The following is a 25060-nucleotide window of genomic DNA, read 5'->3' on the forward strand; positions in this document are numbered from 1 at the left end:
TTTTTGGTTCGGTTTAAATCAATTCAAATTCCCAAGACAACCAAATATTAATGTTTTGCTGAGCGAACTGAGTAACAATATGAACTAACAATAATTACTTATAATTAATTAACTGCGATAATTAATGTTTTCTGACCCAAATATTATTAGAAAAATTGTAAGTACCAAAATATTAATGTTTGTTGACCCAAATATTAATGTTTTTACCCACATTAATTAACAATGGTAATTAATTACTGATGATAATTAATTACGAGTAATAATTAATTACTGATAATTATGATACTTATTAATTCAGACTGATAATTAATAATGATTTTAATAATGATAATTATTAATTCGGATATAATCATATAATATTTATATTAATTCATAAATATATAAGTAATGTTAATTGTTCATATTATTATTATCATTAATAATAATGAATAATAGTATTATTATCTATTAATTTTTTTATTTAGTGGAAGTTAGATTAAATAAATTTCAATTGTTCAACATTGTTAACTAAATTAATTATAAAAACAATTATTATTTCATTAATTAACTTGAAAAATTAATTATAACAAATTTATTACTTAATATACACAAATGCCTTCTCAAATGCCTTCCCATTCAGAGATGTGGCCATACAAAATTGTAGCAAGCCACAGCCTCTCCCAGTCAAACACTTGCAGCAACTCACCTATTTGAATTTCAAGAATGCAGAACCCCTCACGTAGTCAGTTAGCAGGCCACTAAACGAAAATGCAGAAAGAGGAGATGTAAGGAATGCAAAACCCCATTTGGACTGCATCCACCACCCACTGTTTTCAAACTCTGCACCTCTATTTTCAAACGTCAGCAAAAGAAAAGTTTCAGCACGGACTACATCCACCATCCATTGTTTTCAAACTCTGCACCTTTGTTTTCAAACAGCAGTAAAAGAAAAGTTTCAGCAAAACGGGAGAAGAGATTGACCGTGTAGATCAAAAACGGGAGAAGAGTTCAATACAGGAGCTGCTTCAAACTGCATTTCACAGAAACTTCGAATTCAGAGAAAGTGATTCAATCCAGTTAGTGTTCAGAAACTGATTCACAGAAACTATAATTTCTATATTTTTTTAGATGTTTGTTGATGTTCATTGTCTGCTTAGATGTATTTTTTTAGATGTTTGTGTTCATTCTCTATTTAGTTTGAATGAAAGTGATTGAATGTATAACTTTCGTGTTCATTCTCTGTTCAGTTTCCGGTTAGATGTTTGTTTATGTATAATAAATTTGTTATAATTATTTTTTTTGAGTTAATTAGTGAAGTAATAATTGCTTTTATAATTAATTGAGTTAACAATGTTGAATAATTGAAATTTATTTAATTTAACTTTCACTAAATAAAAAAAAAATAATGGATAATAATACTATTATTCATTATTATTAACGATAATAATAATATGAACAATTAACACTACTTATATATTTATGAATTATTATTAATGATAATAATACTATTATTCAGTCCGAATTAACAAGTATCATTATTATCAGTAATTATTAGTAGTAATTAATTATAAGTAATTATTATCAATAGTTAATTATTACCAGTAATTAATTATTATCAGTAATTAATTATTGCTGTTAAATAATGTGGGTAAAAACATTAATATTTGGGTCAGCAAACATTAATATTTTGGTACTTACAAATTTCTTTAATAATATTTGGGTCAGCAAACTTTAATTATCGTTGTTAATTAATTATAAGTAATTATTGTTAGTTACTCAGTTCGCTCAGCAAATCATTAATATTTGGGTGTCTTGGGAATTTGAATCGGTTTAAACCAAACCAAAAACAATATAAATCGAACCAAAAGCAATATAAACCAAACAAAAAACTGGAGCAATATAAACAAATTTAATCCGGGCATACCCGACTCGACCCGATCTAGATTCCATCACCATCCTTACCCGCATCTAAACAAAGTTTCACTCGACAGAAACCCAAAAACAAAAAATATAGATATAGGGGCCTTCGAGAGGCCAAATAAATCACCCTTTTCAACAAATAAATTTATTAAATATTTGAATAAACAGAAGAAAATATAATGAAATAAGAAAAAAATAAAAACAGAATCGGTGGTGATAACAGCCGCCTGTGAATGCTCCTGAGCAGCAATACATGGCTAGTATGATCTGAACCTACGGACACTGGCGGTCGAGAAAAAATGATCGCCAGTGGTCGGCGATCTATTCAAACTCAAAAGCAGTTATTACTTCATTAATTAACTCAAAAAAAAATTAATTATAACAAATTTATTATACACAAATTAAGTACTTACATAATAACAATATATTATTACTTAATAATAATAATAATAATAATAATAATAAAAGCAATTATTACTTAATAATAATAAACACGGTACTCCTACTGTTGTCTTGCAGTATCCTAAGTTTTTTTGACAATTGATTAGCTCTTCCCCTGCCGTTAATATCCCTTGATACCATCCCTCTCAGCGGCAAGTACAATGAACCACTCTACAACCATTCCACTCCCTGTTTCTCCGCCACCATTGCCACCACTGCGTCGTCTGTATCCGACCACTTTCGCCAGTGATTTCTTCTTCAATTTTTCAAAATAGAAGAGAGAAAAGGGAAAGAGATGCTGGTTCAATAAAACCCCAACCTTTCAAAACCAGAAGCTTCACTCTGTGGTGAAGACAATGCAAAGAAGCAAAAGAAGAGCAAGAACAGAGGAGCTATGGAAATGGAGGTAAAAATGTTCTTTTCCACCATTGTTGAGCTCAGCTAAAAGCTCATCTGAACTGAACTTCCCTTGAGTTCAAAAGGATCTGAACTGAACTCCACTAAATTCAATGGTTTTGAGCGACTGCTAGCAGCACCGCCAACACCTGCCATAGAGATCGTTTGGATTTTCCAGTGACAAAAAAAAAGAAAAATTATAAAAATATCAAATCGAAGCTAGTGGACGGTGGAGTAAGAACTCTGTCTCTCATGACAAGTTTGTTGCTGTTGGTTTCCACCGATTGTCTCTTCGATGACTAATCCAACGTAGACTTGAAGAGAGGAAAGCAGAACCCATGCAACATATAAACGGGGTCTGGTGACTGACTCGTTCAGTGAGGGGAATCGGCCGGTGAGGCCATGCAGAACGGCAGATACAGAAACAACAGAAATAAGAAGTTGAACAAGAGGATTGATGGCATACAGGAAGAGAGAGGAGAGGGTGGAAGTGGGAGAAGAGGTGAAGCTGGGGATATATCGTTCAGTGGAGAGTCTGGCTAGTAGGAGGAATGAGAGAGGAAGAAGGAGGCTTAAGATGGTCAGGGTGAAGATGTGGAAGGGTTCTGCCAAGATTGATAATGCGTCGAAGTTGAAGAGCTTCTCGCTGTCCATAGAGAGCATACTCAAGAGCCAGATAGCCATGTGTTCCAGTAACTCTGGTGGTGAGATGAGACTCCCCTTCTCTGCTCTGCTTGGCCAGAAACAAAGTCTGCCACCCTTGCTCTCATATCTGCATTCAACAGTATGTTGGTGGCCTTGACGTCTCTATGATATATTGCAGGATTCACCCCATAGTGCAGCTAGGCAAGCCCCTTGGCCACATCCAAGGTTATGCTCTTTCTTTGAGGCCAACTGAGAGATTGCCGGCTACTATTGCTATGATCATTGAATGGGTAGAAGAGGTGATCATCAAGGTTCCCATTGGGCATGAATTCATACACATGATACCTCTGTTTTCCTCTCTCTTCATCAGTCTTATCAGTCACACAGAAGCCTTTGAGGGGGACCAGATTCCGGTGCTTCAAATTGCTAATGATCTCAACTTCATTGCAGAACTCTGCATCCCCTTGAAAATCTGATTCTATGATCTTCTTCACAGCAACAGGAGTTCCATTTGATAAGGTCCTCCTTGTAAACAATACCGAACCCACTACGTCCAATCAAATTCTTCTGTGATAAATTATCTGTAGCCTTCTCAAGCTCCCCGATCTTGAACCAAATTGACACAGTGTTGGGTTGCAACCGGCGCTTGGAGCTGGTCTCCTCCAAATTAGCTGCGTTCCTCCTCCACCGCTGAAGCAGACTGAGGCGAGACCAGAAGGGAGAGACAAAGGCGAGATCAAAAGGGAGAGACAGAGAATCCAGCTTGGACTGGGGATGTCGGGGAGAGGTAGAGGAAGTGGGGATGTCGGGGAGTTGGAAGAGGGAGGTCTCCTTGAGGCGTACAACCAGACGATGCCGAAGAGGCTGAGCAGAGTCTGGCAGCAGTTGGTGTTGTTCCTTGGGAAGCTCGAGCACGATGAGGAGTCCCATGGGACTCTTTCCACATAGCCCATGTCCATGGGGCATGTAGAGGTGTTGCCGGCGGCTGACACTGCACTGTAATTAGCTGCAGAGCACAGAAACACCATTGTTAGAAGCAACAGTTCAAACCCCATCTCTCTCTCTCTGTAATTTCTGTGGACACCGTTGTCGTTGTCGTTGCCGTTGCCGTTGCCGCTGCCGCTACCGGTGCCGGCACCGGTCTCGGTGGAAATGAAACAGACCTGCTCGATTGAAGAGGAAGCAGAGGACAAATTTGACATTTCGTTTCCTTCCGTTAGAAATTTAACGGCAATGAAAATTGTGAGAAAGCTTAAGGATACCGCAAGAAAATAGCTAAACAGTAAGGATACCACGTTTCATTACGCTAAACACTAGGATAGTTTAAGAGATTTATCCTTATTATTATTATTTATTTATTTATTTATTTATTTTATTATTATTATTAGTACTGATTTTATAATTATTAATATATTAATAGTACTGATTATCATCAGTAATTATAATTAATAATATTATTATTTTCCATTAATTATTCGATGTAGTAATAGTTAATTTATTAAACTTTTAATCATTCGACATTGTTAACTTAATTAATTATAAAAGCAATTATTATTTCATTATTTAACAAAAAAACAATAATTATAATAAATTATTACTTAATATATACATATTAAGTACTTACAATAAATTTATTACTTAATAATTATTACTTCATTAATTAACTAAAATATTTAATTACAGCAAATTAATTACTTAATAATAACAATAATAATATAATTATTTCTGATTTTATAATCATTATATAATTATTATTATTACTTATATAATAATTATATAAGTAGCAAAATTATATTATTACTATTAATATTATAATGATTATATAATAATTATTATTATTACTATTATGATTGTAATCTTATAATTATTTCTGATTTTATAATCATTATAATATTAATAGTATTTTAATAATACTGATTATTATTAAAAAAAATTGTAAGTAGCAAATTTTAGTTACTTAAAATTAATTGCCAAAAATACTGGTATCAGTAATAATAATGATATTATTATTAATAGATTTGTAATTATAATGATATTTACTTATAATTAGAAAAATTTTGATAAAAAATAGGTAAAGATCATTAATTTCTTTTAATAATAATAACAACAACAAAAATAATAATAGTAATAATAAAATTTTGCTACTTATAATATAATGATAATAATTACTTATAATTAATTACCAATAATAATTAAATATAATTAATTAATAACGATTTTAATCATGATAATTATTATTTTGTGTATATTCATTTAATATTTATACTAGTTCATAATAATTATTACATAAATATATAAGTAATGTTAATTATTAATATAATTATTATCAGTAATTATAATTAATAATATTATTATTTTTCATTAATTATTTGATGTAGTGATTGTTAATTTATTAAGCTTTTAATCATTCGACATTGTTAACTTAATTAATTATAAATGCAATTATTTTTTCTTTATTTAACAAAAAAATAATAATTATAATAAATTTATTACTTATAAATATTTATACTAAATGTCTATTATAAATAAGTAAAAATTTTGAAATAATTCAGATTAAATCAAATAATTACTTGCTGAATTACTGAATTAAATAAATAATAATAACAATCAGTTATTTATAGAATAATTAATAATAATAAAAATCATCAAGTGTTAGCCGGTCCCCTTACAACTCGTCATAACTACCCATCATATTAACATATACCCAGCTTCACAATATAAAAAACCGTTGACTCACTCTGGTTTTCTGTACCTGAGATCAGTCAAAGACGGTTCAATTTTTCTTCTTCAACATATCTCACAAGTCGAAAAAACCGAAGACCAGGCAAAACCCCAATTTTCAACTCTCTTTATTTCTCTAAAATCTCCACCGATCTCATCGACCAACAATGGATTCAACCTTCCAGGCCGCGCTTGCCGCCACTGCGAGCTTCTTCCTGGTAACCCTTTTCTTCGCCATAGCCATTGCAATCTGCAAAGCAACCAAGAGATCAGACCCTCGAACCCGAGCTCGGGCCGTACCAAACGTCAATCAACCTCTGTCCTCTATCGCCATCGACGAGAGCGCATCGTTCGATCCTTACCTGAGTCGAATTTCCATGAATGAACTCGTCATCGCCACTCGAAATTTCGCCAGCGATGGTATTATCGGGGACGGAAGCTTCGGGCTCGTCTACAAGGCTCGCCTATCAGACAACGTCACCGTCGCCGTTAAGAAGCTCTCCAAGGACGCCTTTCAGGGGTTTCGCGAGTTCCAGGCGGAGATGGAAACTCTGGGTAAGATTCGCCACCCAAACCTCGTCAAAATCCTCGGATACTGTGTTGCCGGCGATGATCGGATATTAATCTACGAGTTCATCGAGAAGGGTAGTCTCGACCAGTGGCTACACGATACATCATCATCACAAGAAGCGGGGCCATGGTCTTCGTCCGTGGTACGCGCGCCTCTGTCTTGGGAGACCAGGATTAGGATCATCAGAGGAGTGGCGAATGGTCTCCATTTCCTGCATACCTTGGACACCCCAATCATTCACAGAGACATTAAAGCGAGCAATGTGTTGTTGGACTCTGAATTCGAGGCCCACATTGCAGACTTTGGGCTTGCAAGGAAGATTGAGGCATTGAATTCCCATGTGTCGACGCAGGTGGCCGGAACGATGGGGTATATGCCGCCGGAGTACAAGGACGGGGTCACGGTGGCCACAGTGAAGGCCGATGTCTACAGCTTTGGCATATTAATGGTGGAGGTCGCCACCGGGAAGCGCCCCAGTTGGCCGATCAAGATTGAGGACGAGCACAACGAGCGAAAGGAGTATGGACTAATTGAGTGGACTAGGAAAAGGGTGGCTGAGGAGCGGCACCTGGAGATTCTCGACCCGTTGATGTCCAAGGAAGGGTTGAGGAAATCGGAAGTCGGGGAGTTCTTCAGAATTGCGTGTTTGTGCACTAGTGAGAGGTCTCGGGATAGGTCTTCCATGGAAGAAGTTGTTGAATTGTTGAAGCAATTAACGTCGTAGCTTGCACAGGTCTTACAGATCTCTGCTACTCGATTGGCTCAACAATTTTCGCCTGCAATTGTATCCCCGTCTCCGATGTAAATTCTTGAAGCGTAAATTTGAGTTAAGAAGCGGAGAATGAGAAAAGTAATAGGTTATTTCCAGATTCGATGTATACGAATTGTAAATGAAATAGTACAGCTTCAATGCTGTTGAATTGATGCTTTTAAAATGTGTATAAGTTTATTCGATATGAAAGAACAATTCAGTAATGGAATCGTGGCCATTGAGAGAAATTGAGCTTAATTTCGGGGGATCTTTTTTCGGATTTTGAGAGGGGAAACCAAGAATTCTATGTTCTTTTTTCAGATTTATGTGGGGATCAGGTAAAGTTTATTTTTCTGAGTTCTTATCATTGCCTTATTTACATGAGAAAATAAAAGAACATGGATAAATGCACTTACTTGGTAAGTGTTTCCCAGAAAAAAATTATCTAATATCTGCATTTACCCGGATAAATAACTTACCGAAAAGCGAACATAGTCTTATAGTTACTAGTTACCACTTCACTGGGTTCTGGGATAGGCATGGCCAAGTGGACAACCACTGTTGTAAGACTTGGATCAGACCAGATGGTTATACCCTTAAAACTACGGATGGGTGGCCTTTTCAGGTCCTGATTAAGTGACGATTTTTACGAGTTGAATGGTGTGTTAACCGCCTAGTTTTGTTTTTTTTCTCTCTTTTATTTATCAACACCTCCACCTATGATTCATTACTTCCTTAATTTTGATTTATTCTCCCACTTGTTATATTGTTCTAATTGTACAAAGTATACTAAACTTATGGGTAGAATATAGTGTTTTAGAACCACCATTGACCTAGATTGGTCAGATCTTTCCACTAAGAACTGTCTAGGCAATTGATTTTGTTTCACCCTTAACTCGGTCTTTGGCCAAAAACCATTGATTTGGTCAGTGATTCATTGACCTGGATGGTCAAACTGTCAATCTGCTCAATCGTTTTTTGGTTGCTTTTCATTTCAATTGCTTTTTTTCTATTTTTTGGGCCCTTTTATTTTTTAAGTTGGAATGGGGCATCCATTCGAATAAGACGGCCAAACCGATGGCCAAAATAGTTTCAGTTCTGAGTCAGTTTTTAAAACCTTGGCTGATAGAACAATACAATCCCCAAGAATGGAATTCATACCCCTTGCCAAATAGTGCAAATCTACCCTTATAGAGCCTACTTAGTTTTAATCATGGTTTTCGAATTGCCATTGACCCGGACGGTCAGACCGTTCAGCCCAGGAAACGTCCAAGCAACCGGTTTCGTTTTACCCCAAACCCGGTCCCTGGCCAAAAACCATTGAATCAGTCAACGACCCATTGACTCGGGCATTCAAACCATTGACCTGTTCAACCCATTTAACCGTTTTTTAACATTTTTAAATTTTAATTATTTTTTTATTTTTTAATTTATTTTGTCCAAACGGATTGTCCATTTGGACCAAATGGTCGAACCGTTGACCCAAAAACTGATGATCAGAATGATTCCGATTCCAAGTTAGTTTTAACAGCCAACCCAGAAAGGGAATTAGAATCGCTTTAGCCTATGGTTTTGGGTCATATGGTCAGCCTCTGATGTTTTAAGAGGGTAAATTATAAATTACTACCTTGTACTTTAGGGGTAGTAGCAATTATTCTCATTAACTTTTATTTGCAATAAAGACCCCTGAACTTTTAGATTCAACAAAGACTCTCTTTTCTTTAATTTGCATGAAGAAAAAGTTAATTACCAAATATAAAATAGAAATTGCAACAAAAAAACTAAGAAACCTCTATGAAAACCTAGAATCTCAACACAATATGCAATTAATATCAATCAAATTGGTAACAAATGGAAATCGAAAAACACTAAAAAAACATTAAAAAAGGGTAATTTAGGGATTTAGAAAATTTTAAATAGTTACATGAGAATTTTTTCAAAGTTAATTGATGAACAACTGAGGGATGGGTTGGTTGGAACATTAACAAGGCTTTTCCAAGAGAACTAAATACCAAAAAAAAAGTTAATTGGTGGAATAGTAAGTCTTTGTTGGAATTCAAAAGTTTAGGGGGTCTTTGTTGCAAATAAAAGTTCAGGGGCTAATTGATACTACCCCCAGAATTCAGGATATTAATATGTAATTTATCCTTTTAAAATTAAAAAAAAAAAACTAAAAATGACCTTAAAAACTGCTCTCCAAGTAAATCAATGGTTTATTGACCAATCGATTCAATAGTTTTTTGGAAAAATCTTGCTCAAATAAAAACAAAACCGGATAAATATCTGATATCCAGGTCTCATTCATAACAATTGGACGTTGAAATGCTTTGCCATGAAAATGCCCTATAGGGATTATTGCCTTTCTTCGAGTGTTCATTTTATTTTTGAAAATGGCAAATTTTTTAAACTATCCTTATAGTTTACCTAATTGACAAACTCTACCTTTATTGTTTCCATATTATCTTAAAGTATTCATATTATTTCTTACAATTGTCTAAAAACTCCCATATCATTAATTTTTCCTTAGGTTCTGTTGGCATGTGACATTACCTTACTGGTAGTTTTTTTTATGTCCTAAAATACCCTTTTAGTAAATTGTGAAACCAGATAAAAAGAAAGGTCGTCATCTAGAAAGAATAGTTTCCAAAGAAATTGAAAATTCCACTGAAGTCTTTTTGGCAACTATTCCTTAGAAACCCGAGACAAACCAAGCGGATGCTATGGAAGATGTCATTCGCAAATTGCTAACAGACGTTTAAGGTGGTGGTTGAGGAAGAGTAATTCCAAGGGATTTACAGAAGCCATGGTTCTTAGGCGGACATGTATTCTCTAAAGTCCCTAATGGTTCTCTCGCCTATACGTTACGGCTCAATATTAGGCATGGCTTTGCTGGGATCAAACTAAAATTATAGAACAGAACTAGGTTAAAAGCCAAAAGGATCCAGCGGCAAAACAACAAAGATGTGCCATGAGAAGTATGCGACATAGAAAGCTTCAATCTCACTGGTTTGAACATGTTGATGGTGACGGCGTGATGGCAATGAAAACAGAAATTGCTGAACAATACAGAGAAAAGCTTCACTGGTCTGTGTTTTTTCATATTTGCACATTCTTTTTAAGTTTTCTTTTCCTGAGATATAGATATACCCATTTCGTTGTTTCGGCCTCTGTTATGTTATTTACGATGGGCTATATCACATACCCTGATAAACTTTCTTATCGGCGATCAGTCTTAACTTTTTCCTTGTATTTTGCAGAAGATGTCATCACAAGCCTATCCGTTAGAAAACTGGGCTTCTATTCCTGACGAGGATCAAAATTGACCACAAGGGTGTCACTTCGTCTCGGAGTGTCACCTTGGCTCAGTACCTCATCTCGGTACCTTGGCTATTAAGAAAGACTTGCAATCATAAGAGACATCGTGGCCCCAAGTCATCCCAGGGGCGTGAACCCCGACGGTTAAGTCAGTAATCGCCAAGGAAAAATAAAGTGAACTTAAAGCTTTGTGAGTTGAGGTGAGAGCTTGTGTGGAGAGCTAGAAAGCTCGTGAGAAGAGCTAGTGAGCTCTACGTGATGAGCTGGAGAACTCATAGGGAGAGCTGGAGAATTCCACGTGATGAACTAAAGAACTTGTAGGGAGAGTTGGAGAGCTCCATACGATGAGTTGAAGAACTCATAGGGAGAGCTTGAGAGCTCGTAGGGAGAGCTAGAGTGCTCCATGTGATGAGTTGAAGAACTCGTAGGGGGAGCTTGAGAGCTCCATGTGCCAAGGTGTCTGGCATGCCTTGTTCATAGTAGCATACTCCCATGTTTAGTTGTGTCCAAATGAATGGAGGACTCATCTCTTTATAGGAGAGGGGCTTCATCCAAGAGCTGATACGTCTCTCACACGTGGTTGAAACTCAGTCCACTTGTCGCACCCTTTGTTGACACATTGTGTGCACATGGTAGATAGTGGGCTTGCATGAAGTGCATTGGCACTAATATTCTAATCAGCTCAGCCACGTGTTACTTGTGAATGTTATGAGTTGGTGTTAGATCAGCTCGTAGTTCGTTAGGGCCATGTCAGCTCATAGCTCGTTAGGACCAGGTCAGCTCGTTAATTGACAATCTTACCCCCTTAACATGCTGCCACTTGACGGTTTCTAACTGTTGGTTGGTTTTGGCCTTATTAATTCCCATGGCAGGTTTGTAGTTCCGGCTTAAATGGAGTCTATTAATCTTTTGTTAATTTGTCCCCCTTCTATACACCGGTCTACTTCCTTGGATTATGCCGATAGAACATAGTGTTCAAGAGCAAACCTAGTCAGGCAAAACCCATAAATGACGCACAGATACAGATAGGAACATGTACAAAGCAAAGAAAGGAATGAGGGAGATAAACAGCAAACGAAGTATGTATAGGCAAAACTACAGAACAAAGAAAGGATGTACAGACAAAACCCATAAACCTGTTGGCTTCTGCTTTTTCTCCACTCCCAAAAACTTGAATTTCCAGCAGCGATGCCATTATAGATCGGCGTCTCCTCCGTCATCATCGACAATGTGGATCTTCTTCCACCACGGCTCTTTGTGACCTCTAGATTGTCGAAGAATGGTGCACGTCTGTCCATGAACATAAGCCCTACAGTGTGGAATGCAAGATGGAAGAGGAGAGCAAAATTTTCATTAATTGGTTTTATTTTGAAATTTTGAGTAATGGAAGGGAATTTTGAGATTTTGTTTCTTTCTGTTAGCAATTGCCGACGATGTCAATTGTCAGAAATAATAAGGGTATTTTTAAGACAATATGGAAATAATAAAGATAGAATTGGTCAACTAACTACACCATAAGAGTAGTTTAAGAAATTTGCCCTTCTAAAAAAGCCTTCTTTGAAAGTTAAAAACGTTGAGATGATTGGAACATTTTACAGAGGCAAAATCTATGATACCGGAACTATCATAGTCAAACCCCTTTAGAGAATGTGATTGATAGAAGAAAATGGATTTTAGGCCCTAGATTTACACCATTCCATAAGGGTTTCAAGAGGCAGATTGGTTGGGTGAATGCTTGAGAATTAATTACTAGCTTCCGCACTTTTCATACTTGTTATATGTCAATGTTTTCATAAATATTGTCACAAGGACTACTCTTTGGTGGTTGCTTTGCTTTGTGATGTCTCACAAAACTTCGAGGAAGGTTCGACATTTAGATGTGTTGTGATGACTCTTGGGCTAAACTTTTGAACCAATAGTTTCAAGCATCCTTTTTGAGTGAATTTAATTGTGTTGTTATCATTAAGCTAAGCTAAAGTATATCATTTTCTGTGTGGAAATATCAAACACTATAAAACTTGGCGAGTGAGAAACTCGTTTTTCTTTTTGACTCTTTGGCTTTGTTTGGTATGAGAGAATATAATAGAATAACAGAAAGTTGTTAATAGACTGTAGGCGTGTGGACTCCACAGAGGTGGTGGTTGAGTCTCTAAAGTTCCAAGGAGATGGAAAATGGTTAGACCTCCAAGGGTAGCCTGCTGTTTGCCACCAGCGCAGCCCACAGTTGTTTAATTTAAGACTTGGCTTGGATCGGGCTGGTTCAAGTTGGATTAAGTGGGTCTATTCCCTTTTATACGTCTATGCCCTTAGGCCCCTTATACAGATTTTGTGAAATTTCTTAAGAATTTTTTCTGTTTTTCTGATCCTCTCTTATGTTATGTTTGATTTGAAGGAAAAAGTAGCGAAAAGAAAGGAAAGGGAGCGAAACCTCTTGTATAGATTTCTTTACCTTATCTTTCCTTTCTTTTCCGTACATTTTCCTTCAAACCAATCATGACATTAGTTTCTACCATACCAAAAGCAGCCTTAAAAGTTCCGAGGTGGGATGGACTTATTTCGTAATTGTGAAGTATTGAGTTTGAATGGGTCCGAGATGGGATGGACTTATTTCGTAATTGTGACAGCTTAATCAATAATTCGTTGACTCATCTTTGTGGTTGTGGAATAAAAAAACGCGTTGAAACTGAAACTGAACCAAGTGAAGACGAGTCTGGATCTTCCGATAAAAAATTGTTCCAACAAATTCCAACGCTCCATGGCCGTTTATCTCATTCACATATGGTGAATCCCAGTCTAATGGTGACTGGTGAGATGTGTGGACTCTGGTTATGTTGGAAAGGTTTTTTGTCGGGAGGAGATCTTGTGTCGTGTTTTGTGTGTAACCGGGGTGGGGGGAGAGACTAGATAAAGGTGCACTGGAGGTCTATTGTAGAGCTGCAAACAGGAGATTTAAACTCTCTCTATTATTTACGAAATTGACAAACTGTATCTTTACTTTTTATGTATTACCTTAAAGTATTTTTTATTTTTTAATTGATTGTCTAAAACCTCCCGTTAATTTTGTATCACACTCCATCCAATATATGACATTATATGAATAATATTTATTTTAAAATTATTAAAATACCCTTATTATTCACAATTGCAGCGGTGGCAGTAGTTTTAGTATCATTGTCGTAGAAACGGCGGCCACTGCGATTTCCAAATGGCAAATTGCACTGTCGATGCCAGTGCTTTGGGGAAGCTTTACGATCCCGTTCTCCACTAGTTCTCATCTCATCCCTCACCCCTCACCCCATTGTGATCAGCTCGACATCCCTTGCATTGTCCTCTCTACTTCAGAAGACCGTTTATCGCAATCGACGGGGATTTTAGCATTTAGCAGTGCTGGATGCAGCTACTGGATCACTTGGGTCTTCTCAAAAGCCTGAGATTTATCCGACACTTAGTGCAATATCATAATCAAGTCTATGGGTCGGGTGTAACTTTTCTAGTTTTTCCATTAATCTCCAAGGTTCAAGGCAATGCTAGAAATCTGGTCCAGTTCAAAGATTCAATTAATCCTACACTGAATGTGCCTAGGGTCTCACCCTGGCAGCTGAGACAGGCCACCCCAACCGACTTGGTGGCACAATAGTGTCAACCTTATCAAGATAGATCTCCCTAGACCAACCCACTGGCTGTGAACATTCTAAACTAACACGAGTCTCATTAAGTGTCCAGTTTAAGGGTATTACACAGAAACATACCAAAGGAACATGAATCAAATATGCACTTTTATTCATTTATAATAAACTCATAAAGTACATCCTTCTGATTGAAGCTAAGGGCATACAAAACTGTCCAACAACTCCCACTTGCACTTAGGTCCAATTAGGAACAAGTCGGAGTCCCATGCTTTCCACGTGTTTCTCAAACACTTTCTGTGATAGTGGTTTCGTCAATGGGTCTGCTACATTTTCCGTTGATGCTACCTTCTGAATCAGGACGTCCCCTCTACCAACAGTCTCCCGCAATACGTGGTACTTCCTCTCGATGTGCTTCGACTTCGAGTGGGCTTGTGGCTCCTTAGCCTGAGCAATGGCTCCATTGTTGTCACACAACAACGGGATGGGTGATGTGCTGGACGGAACTACTCCCAACTCATGAACGAACACCCACACGGCTTCTTTGGCAGCCCCACTGGCCTCGGTCATGGAGTCTACAGTGGTCCGTTGTTTGCTACTTTTCCAGCAAACAGCACACGATCCTATCGTGAAAACATATCCAGATGTAGACTTTCTATCATCTGGATCCGACTGGAAATCGGCATATGTATACCCTTGGATCTGTAGTGAGCTACCGTCGAATACTAGACAAAGCTCTTTTGTCCTTCGAAGGTACTTAAGTATGTTTTTCGTAGTAGTCCAATGCTCCTGCCCTAGGTTGGCTTGAAATCTGCTTACTATACTCACTGCCTGAGCAATGTCAAGATGAGTGCATAACATGACATACATGATGCTCCCTATGGCAGAGGCATAGGGAACGTCTTTCATGCCATCAATCTCCTCAGAAGTCTTGGGAGACATCTTCTTGGAGAGAGTGACTCTGTGCCTAAAAGGAACATTTCCTTTCTTGGAGTTTTTCATGCTATATCTTTTGACTATTTTGTCAATGTAAGCAGATTGGGATAATCCTATTATTCGCTTCGATCTATCTCTATGGAGTCGAAGACCCAGTATATAGGAGGCTTTTCCAAGATCTTTCATGGAGAATTGCTGTGAAAGCCATACTTTCACCGTAGTTAACATTCCTACATCATTCCCAATGAGTAGAATGTCATCTACATACAGAACCAAGAAGGTAACCTTATCTCCACTATACTTCATGTAAACACAGGGTTCATCCGGATTCTACTTAAAGTCAAACGATTTGACAGAAGAGTCAAAACGGATGTTCCAACTTCTAGAAGCTTGCTTAAGTCCATAAATGGATCTATTAAGTTTATATACCATGTTTTCCTGACCTGTAGCAATGAAGCCTTGCGGCTGCTGCATATAGATATCTTCAGTAAAATCTCCATTCAGGAATGCAGTTTTGACATCCATCTACCAAATCTCATAATCATGGTATGCTGCTACAACTAGCAGGATCCTAATGGATTTAAGCATGGCCACAAGCGAAAAGGTTTTCCCCTAATCGATGCCCTCTTTCTGAGTGTACCCTTTTGCCACCAGATGAGCTTTGAAGGTCTCAACCCTACCATTGGGGCCCTTCTTCCTCTTGTAAATCCATTTGCAACCGATTGCTTTTACCTCGGAGGGATCTACCAGAGTCCAGACTCCATTGGTCTCCATTGAGTTCATCTCTGCTCTCATAGCCTCCACCCACTTCTGGGAGTCTATATCCAACATAGCTTCCGCATAAGTCACAAGATCCTCCTCACTAGTCAAGGTTTCCACCAGGTAACTATCCTAGTCATAACCATAACGAACTGGTGGCTTGGATACCCGAGTGAATCTTCTAGGTTGGTCACTACCTGGAACTTGTGGAACATCTCCCAGTGCTCCTGAGCTCTCCTCATCAAGAACTATTTCCTGACGATTGGTGTCCAGGATGTAATCAGTTTCCAAGAATTGTGCATTTTGGCTGTAGAACACTTTCTACTCACTTGGGTCATAGAATAGGTAACCCACAGAGCCTTTTGGGTAGCCTACAAATAGGCAACAACTGGTCTTAAATTCCAACTTGTCTGCACTTGTTCTTTTAACATGAGCTGGACAACCTCAAATCTTCAAGTGTCTGATACTTGGTTTCTTTCTGGTCCAAAGTTCATATGGAGTGTTCGGAACTGATTTGCTTGGAACCCGATTCAGCACATAAATCACAGCCTCTAATGCGTAACCCCAAAAGGATGTGGGTAACTCTGAGTGTATGAGAAGTGACCGGACCATATCCAATAAGGTCCTATTCCTCCTCTCTGAAACACCGTTAAGTTGTGGTGTAGCAAGAGGAGCTAACTGTAATACTATCCCATTGTCTTTTAAGTAGTCCCTGAATTCGTTAGAGAGATACTTGCCACATCGATCTGATCGAAGGGCTTTAATTTCTCTCCCTAAATGTTTCTCGACCTCTTGTTTGAACTCTTTGAACTTTTCAAAGGATTCAGACTTGTGTCTCATTATGTACACGTAACCATACCATGAAAAATCATCGGTGAAGGTGATGAAATACACGTGTTGATTCTGTGTCCTAACACTTAGGGGACCACACACATCACTATGTATAAGCTCAAGTGTGCCTGTACATCTTTCAGGCATACCGTTAAATGGTCGTTTTGTCATCTTGCTTTGCAGGCAAGTCTCACAAGTGGGAAGATCTTCTACAGTTAGAAAATCCAAATGACCATCCTTTACCAACCTTGTGATTCGGTCAACTCCGATATGGCCAAGTCGGTAATGCCATAGGCACGTGAGATTAATTGTATCACGGACTCTCTTCTTGGGGATTTCAGCTGACGTAGTTTCGGTTATGTTAGTTTCTAGAGAAGGATATAGAACATAGAGACCGTTCTCTAGTTCCCCGTGTATGATGAATCTGTTATTTCTTTTAATAGTAATCGTATTACTAAAGAAGACAGAATAACCATCTGCACACAGTTTTGAGACAGAAATCAAAGTTCTCTTTAAATTTTGCACATAAAGACAATCTTTCAGTACAATAGTTTCTTCTCTAAAAAGTAACTCCACGGTTCCTATGGCCCTGGCTGCAACAGTTGTAGTAGTCCCCAAGTAGAGTGTGACTCCTCCTTCACTCAGCCTTCTGCTTACCTTGAACCCCTACAGTGAGTTACACACATGAGTTGAAGCCCTAGAGTCAATACACTAGGATGCAGAAGCTACCAATAAGTTGGTTTCTATAACACAAGTTTCAAGATTACTTTTCTTGGATTCCAGGTAGGTAGGACAGTTCCTTTTCTAGTGGCCGGTCTTCTTGCAGAAGTGATAGGCATCCGATGCCTTGTCCTTCCTCTGCTTCTTGGGTTTGGCAGACTTCTTTTGGGGCTTTCTCTTAGCTTTCCTTTTCTTGCCCGATCTGCCAGTTTCAACAAGCATGGCAATGGGCTCATCCTTTTTAATCAATTCTTCGACCCTTTGCAACATATTGCTGAGTTCCTACAAGCTGACGTTCAGCTTGTTCATGTTGTAATTCATGATGAATGGATTAAATGATGGAGGCAGAGAGTTGAGAATAGCATTGATCTGTGTTACTAGATCCAGCCCAGATCCAAGAGCCTCCAGTTCGTTGATATAACCCATCATCCGGAGACAATGGTCATGAACTTGTTGGCCCTTGAACATCTGCGCGGTCATGAACTGTTTCAAGACCTTCTGCCGAGTATAATGATTATGCTCTTCACACATTGTCTTGAGACTGTCCAATACGTCCTTAGCAAGTTTGATCTGATCGAACGCCTCTGAATTGGATTGTCTAAGGAGGCAATGATATAGCAGCAGGCAAGGGAGTTTTTCTCCTCCCATTCTAGGTATTCTCTTCTCTGGGCCTCAGAAGCCCTATCTCCCGGATGATCCGGGGCAGGATTCTTGGCTACCTTGTCCAATTTCTCAGAGGTTAAGACCAACATAAGGTTCTTGTACCAGTCGACATAGTTTGGGCCCTTCAGCTTGTTGTCATCAAGCAGCTTTGCAAATTGTCCGTTTGCCATTTTCTAATAAAAGAGCAAACATCAGTCCACGACCTAATTTGATTCATGTTCATTACATAAATATGGATTTTAATCTACGTTCCATTTCCATTTATTCATCTCTGAGATTTTCCTCCTTTCTCAGTGATGGAGACTGCGAGTTGTCTCTGAAAATGTAGAAAATCACATAGGATGCATGGAGCCAACTGTTTCAGTTGCAAAACCCCACCACCTTTCTATGAAGGATCATATCCACTCATCATATGAGCTTTCCCTTTGGCCTCTGTCAGACAAGGTTCAGAGCTATTTTCAGGTAAACCTTTCTGTCCAGTGAGTGCTTACCATCATATTCGTGAACACCAAGGTACAGTGAGAGAGTTCCCATTTTCTGGTGAAGCCCCTCCCACATCGGTCTATGACGTCCCTATCATCTTTTGAAACACTTAGACAAGCCCAATAGCAAATGGATAGCCCATTTTCTGATGCGTTTCCTCATTACTGAAGGACCCATCCTCATGCTAATGATGGAAGGCCTTTAGAGAGTTCATCATATGAATCTCCCTATCACATGCACTCATATTAGCTGGAGGGAACAATCAATTACGCCCTAGTTTGATCTAGGTCAAACCCAAGTGGCTCCCACTGACTTTCATAAAGTCAGATTTCGGTGGGCCCAAATCGACTAGGGTCCCGCACGTAACCTCTCCATGAGGTGTGGGGCCCACCACTGAGTGAGGTCATCCAATGACCAAAAGGGACACCATGGCAATGATGTGCATTCAGCCATGGTGTGCGCAAGAGCCACTGTCGATCGAGTATGGGCCAAGTACTTATGCCCCATATACGTAGCACATCACACATCCATACATCACATGCAAGGATAAATTGATCCAATCAATTGATTATCTATAAAGCCCATTCGAAGCCCATTTTAAATCCATAATATTAACCATTAATATTATCTAGGTATATGGGCCGAATTTGGGTTGATGGGTTCGGCCCATATATCTTTATCCGCAGAGTGGGCTTTATCAGTTTTAACCATTTAAAACTGGGCCTTTACAAGTTGGGCCGAATTAACCATTTAATTAAATATCAATCCTCAGGACCATTAGTGGGAAAAATAGGGCTGACTTTCAGCCTAGATAGAACCCTAGATTTGGTCCAAACAATTTGAACCAATCTTGGTTCGAATGGGTCTAGGGTTTGATCTTTAATTAAATCTTTAATTCAAGAAAATAATCTGAAATTAAATACTGATAAAAGAAAAACAATAATCAGTCTCATAGGGCTGTTCGCACACTCCATCCTGCAAAACAGAGGTTAGATCACTGGTTGCAGTTTCATAAACTGCAAATCGCAGATTATAATTCTCTTATCTGTGAAATATCCTTCTCTACGAGATCTCTTTTTCGGTGCTGCCATCTTCGATCCAAAATAACATAAATAAAATCCTAATTTCTATTAATAATTACATCATATCGAATACCTATACATTTAGTCTAAAAAATAAAAAAAAAGAAAATTATTTTACAGACCAAATGTAACAAAATAGTCCATAATCTGCAAAATCGTAAGTTTCCTGCGCAAATCAAGATTTCGATCTCCTCTTGTAAGAACAACCCATAAATCAAGAAAATCATAAAGAACAATTCTAAACAATAATCAGATTTATATAAAAATTAATTTCAGATTATTCGCCCATAATTTTGGGAACAAATTTCCCAAAACCCATATCTGCGCAAATTGGGTAGAACGCCTTCTGCCCATTTGCGCAGGTTCAGATCTGAAACAGATTGGTTCAAGATTTGAACCGTGGCTCTGATACCACTGAAGGGATGAGGGATCCATCGTATGGATGCCCAAATCTTGCGGAATAAGGGGCAAATTTCAAAACTTTTTCTCTCCCTTCAACTGGGAATCGCATTCCCTATTTAGAAAATCATATTTTCAAGGATCAATCTTGAACCATAAACTGAACCAGATCTGAACAAAAGGAGTATGAGAGAATTATACCTGATATGGAGAAATAATATCTCCCAACGAAGGTGTTCACGCCCAAGGAATGATCCAAAGATTGATCTCATTGAAGATGGCGCGGTGTAGGATGGAGCAGAATCAGTAGTGTTCTTCTCCAAGAACTCTGTCATTCGCAAGAAACAACAGGATGGCATGTGAGCACAGCTTCCAATCAATTCTTTTACAAAGAATTGATGTCAAGATCGAATCTTGACTTCTCCCACAGAGTTGGAGATCAAACTGGATGTCTGGCAGCTGCAGGAAGGAGGCAGCAAAAAAGATTTTCATAGGGATTGCAGAAATCTTTCTTCTAGGATTTCAGCTCTGAAGAGGATGTGAGTATCTCTCTCTAAAGGCTACTGCCCCCTCCTTTTGTAATCCTAAAAGATTAGCTCCTAATCCAATTAGGAGCTGCTGATCCAAATCATATTTGGATCAGACATCCTTTTAGATGATAAGGATAAACCCTTATCTTATCTGTAGATTAGATCAGCCTTCTCCTAATCTCATTAGGAGGTTTCTAGATCTGAATCATATTCAGATCTGGACTCTCTGAGTGGATAGGGTTAAGACCCTATCCTATCTAATGATCCATCTCAGAATTCGCCCATATTTAACTTATTAAATTAGTCCAGTTTGAAATGGGCTTTAGGCCCATTAAGCTTATGTGCTCACTTAGCCTTCCTAAGTGCTGCCCAGTTGGGCTTCCTTGTATGGTGTGGGACCCAAGCATTGATCTACACATCAGTCACATGGGTTCAGCCTAGCCTTTGTTACAAGGCCGGGCCGAATACACTGTTATGGACAGTGCACCCCTTGAAACCCATCAAATGGGCTCTATGGGCCTAACACTTACCCTAAGTGGTCCCTGGGCCAAGCCACCTTGTAATACCCAGGGACTGTGGGCAGATGCAAGATTAGCCCATCATGTATTATCCTCAATGGTCTTACACTTAACCTCTCAGCCCATAATGATCAAACATTGCCCGACAAGAGATGACCTCTCTCTCGGCTGCAAGGAACAGTATTGCACTCTCTACTTATATGGATCATAGGAATTAAAACCTTTTGCAAACATTTTAGAAACCATAATATATATATACTTTTATATCTCATATAAAATATACTTTACAAAACAAATCTCAACGATTGAAATCAGCTGCAAGCAGTCTTGGTTTCCATCAGTGAGAGCGCATCCCCGATCATTACCTTTGTCCGACAAAGGGGCTGATCCTGTTACTATGATCACCTGCTCAGATGAATTCTCAGACTGTCCCAACATACCCAGGTTTTGACCCCTGCTAAGGATCTCACTGATTAGTACATCAAAGGCAGTCCAATCCGACACCTAGTGCGGTATCATAATCGAGTCTAGGGGACGGGTGTAACTTTCCAGTTTTTCCCATTAATCTCCAAGGTTTAAGGCAATACTGGAAATCTGGTCCAGTTCAAAGATTCAATTAATCCTACATTGTATGTGCCTAGGGTCTCACCCTGGCAGCTGAGACAGGCCACCCCAACCGATTTGGTGGCACAACAGTGTCAACCTTATCAGGATAGGTCTCCCTAGACCGACCCACTAGTTGTGAACATTCTAAACTAACACGAGTCTCATCAAGTGTCCAGTTTAAGGGTATTACACAGAAACATACCAAGGGAATATGAATCAAATATGCACTTTTATTCATTTATATAAACTCATAAAGTACATCATTCTGATTGAAGCTAAGGGCATACAAATCTGTCCAATAGAGATGCCCGGTATAGACCCCGACCTTATAACTCACAAGTTGAATACCGATCCTGTAGTTAGGCCCGTTAGACAGAAGAAACACAACTTAGCCCCAAAGCGGTGGAAAGCGATCGACGAGGAGGTCGAGAAGCTCCTCGTAGCTAACTTCATAAGAGAAGTCCACTACCCTAACGGGGTAGCCAACCCCGTCCAAGTAAAGAAGGCCAACAGCAAGTGACGCATGTGCGTCGACTACACCGACCTAAACCGAGCTTGCCCAAAAGGCTGCTTCCCGCTCCCCAGAATTGACCGCTTGGTGGACGCGATCTATACTATTACAAGGTTATGCCCTTTGGGTTGAAAAACGTAGGGGCAACCTTTCAAAGACTTGTAAATTAGTTGTTTATGCCATTAATTGGCAAAAAAATAGAATGTTATGCAGACGATATGGTCGTCAAAACTCAATTTTCACATGAATTAATACAAGACTTGAAGTCTGTTTTTGAAATTTTGCGTAAGTTTAATATGAGATTGAACCCAAACAAGTGTGTATTCGGTGTGGCCTCGGGCAAGTTCCTAGGACACATCGTTAACCGGCGAGGCATTGAAGCCAACCTAGATAAGGTTAAGGCCATCTTAGATATGGGACCACCCAGAAGTTGAAGGAGGTTCAGAGGTTGAATGGCCGCATAGCCACCCTGAGCCGCTTCATGTCCAAATCGGCGGACCGTTGTCTGTCGTTCTTTAAGGCAATCAAGAGCAAATGGTTCGAATGAACCCAGGACTGTCAGCTCGCGTTCGATGAGCTCAAGAAATACCTCTTTAGTGTGCGATCTTAACCCGGCCCGAGGAGGGCGATGTTTCAGAACTGTACCTCTCAGAAAGTGATGAGGAGCCTTGGATCCTTCACGTAGATGGCTCCTCGAACCAACAGGGCAGCGGAGCTAGAATAGTTCTACATGGCCCAAGTGGCACGAAACTGGAGGACGTGCTACGCTTCGAGTTTGCGGCATCTAACAATGAAGCGGAGTACGAGGTGTTGATAGCTGGACTAGCTCTAGCCAGAGAAGTAAAAGCCAAGCACATCGTTATCTGCAGCAACTCCCAGCTCATGGTCAACCAGGTCACCGACGAGTACGAAGCTCGCGAGCCAACCATGATCGCCTATTTAGCCAAAGTTAGAAAGGTCCTACTCAACTTCTAGTCACACTTTATTAGGCAAATCCCAAGGTCGGAGAACGCTGAGGCCGACGCCCTATCGAGATTAGCCAGCGCCAGCGACATCACCATGAGAACCATGTACATAAAGGACTTGCCTCAGCCTAGCATTCTCGGGGGGGCAGAGGAGGTCACTCCCGTCATTCAAGCAAAGCCGAGCTGGATTGACCCGCTCGCGAGCTTCCTGCTACACGAAACCCTCCCTGTAGATCGCAATGTAGCTAGAAGGGTGCAGCACCAAGCAGCCAAACACGTCATGATAGACGAACAACTGTACTGGAGATCCTACACGCTCCCCTACCTACGTTGCTTGTGACCTAACGAAGCCAAACTCGTACTCCGTGACACTCATGAGGGGTTGTTAGAAAATGTGACAAATGCCAGAGACATGCCGATATTCACCACCAACCCGCTGCCGACCTCAAGTATCTCACTAGCCCGTGGCCCTTTGCATAGTAGGGCATCGATCTACTCGGGCCATTCCCGCCAGCAACGGGCAGGAGGAAGTTCTTAGTAGTAGCAGTGGACTACTTCTCCAAGTGGGTGGAAGCCGAACCCCTTGTAACGATCACAACCCGGAATGTCCAAAACTTCTTTTGGAAGAACATCGTGTGTTGCTTCGGATTACCTTGGGTATTGATTTCTAACAACGGCAAGCAGTTCGAGGATGTCAAATTCCAAGACTGGTGCCAAGACATGGGAATCCGACAGAATTTTACTTCAGCCGCACACCCTCAAGCAAATGGTCAGACAGAAGTCATGAACAGAGCCATCCTTCGCGGACTAAAGGCATGACTGGACCGAGCTAAAGGATTGTGGGCAAATGAACTACCCAGTGTTCTATGGGCCTACCGGACCACGGAGAAGACCGCCACGGGAGAAACACTCTACAATCTCACCTACAACACCGAAGCAGTGATTCTCGCAGAGATCAAAGTACCTACACTACGACTAGAAGCATACAGTGATCAGACAAACGAAGATGAGCTACGTGCCAACCTCGATCTACTCGACGAAGTAAGGGACCTCGCGTACATCAGGACTACAGCCTACCAGCAGAGAGTAGCTCGGTACTATAATGCTAGGGTCAAGAAGCAGAACCTCCGCGTCGACGACCTGGTCCTTCGTAAAGTTATGGTACCTGAGCCCGACGCTGGCAAGCTCGGGTCCAACTGGGAAGGTCCTTACCGAGTGAAACGAGTGCTCAGGGAAGGAACGTACGAGCTCGAGACCCTTGAAGGGAAACAAGTACCTCGAGCATGGAATATTGTCAATTTAAGACAATACTATTTGTAAGAACTGAGTAGGCCACGAGCCACTCCCAAAGCCTAAGGGCCAGAATACCGAGCTAACATGACCTCGGCACAACAGGACCCAGCCGCCTCTATGGCATGGGCAGACTTTGAGAGTGGGCCATGAGCCACTCCCCCAGCCTAAGGGCTAAAATGCCGAGCTAATGACAGGACCTCGGCAGCATACAAGACTTAGTCGCCTCATCAGAATGAACTAAGTACTTGCAACGCCCAAGGTGCAGACGGTTCGAGCGCGAACCCTGTAACGAATAGTCCGCCTTGGCATGCAACAAGTTGAACCTGTTAAGGACAACTGATGTCAACTTAACCAAAGTGCAGACAAGTCGAGCATGTACCCTACTATGTCACTCACCTC

The 25060-nt window shown here is 39.7% G+C and overlaps 1 protein-coding gene and 1 pseudogene across 1 annotated transcript; one reads left to right on the forward strand and one right to left on the reverse strand.

Moving 5' to 3' along the window:
* Nucleotides 1-3073: 3073 nt before the first annotated feature.
* Nucleotides 3074-4354, reverse strand: LOC148876305 (putative receptor-like protein kinase At1g11050 pseudogene; annotated as a pseudogene).
* Nucleotides 4355-5982: 1628 nt separating this feature from the next.
* Nucleotides 5983-7672, forward strand: LOC148876306 (leucine-rich repeat receptor protein kinase EMS1-like). Its single transcript, XM_088947603.1, has one exon. It carries the CDS (start codon nucleotides 6270-6272, stop codon nucleotides 7395-7397), a length of 1128 nt encoding a protein of 375 aa, XP_088803729.1. The 5' UTR covers nucleotides 5983-6269; the 3' UTR covers nucleotides 7398-7672.
* Nucleotides 7673-25060: the final 17388 nt, after the last annotated feature.

This window comes from Nelumbo lutea, chromosome 1 (genome assembly GCF_056320005.1).
Source record: "Nelumbo lutea isolate HS-2025 chromosome 1, American lotus-T2T, whole genome shotgun sequence".
Classification (NCBI taxonomy): domain Eukaryota; kingdom Viridiplantae; phylum Streptophyta; class Magnoliopsida; order Proteales; family Nelumbonaceae; genus Nelumbo; species Nelumbo lutea.

Coding starts and splice junctions, on each gene's coding strand:
- LOC148876306 (XM_088947603.1), top strand. CDS start 6,270: ATGGATTCAACCTTCCAGGCCGCGCTTGCCGCCACTGCGAGCTTCTTC.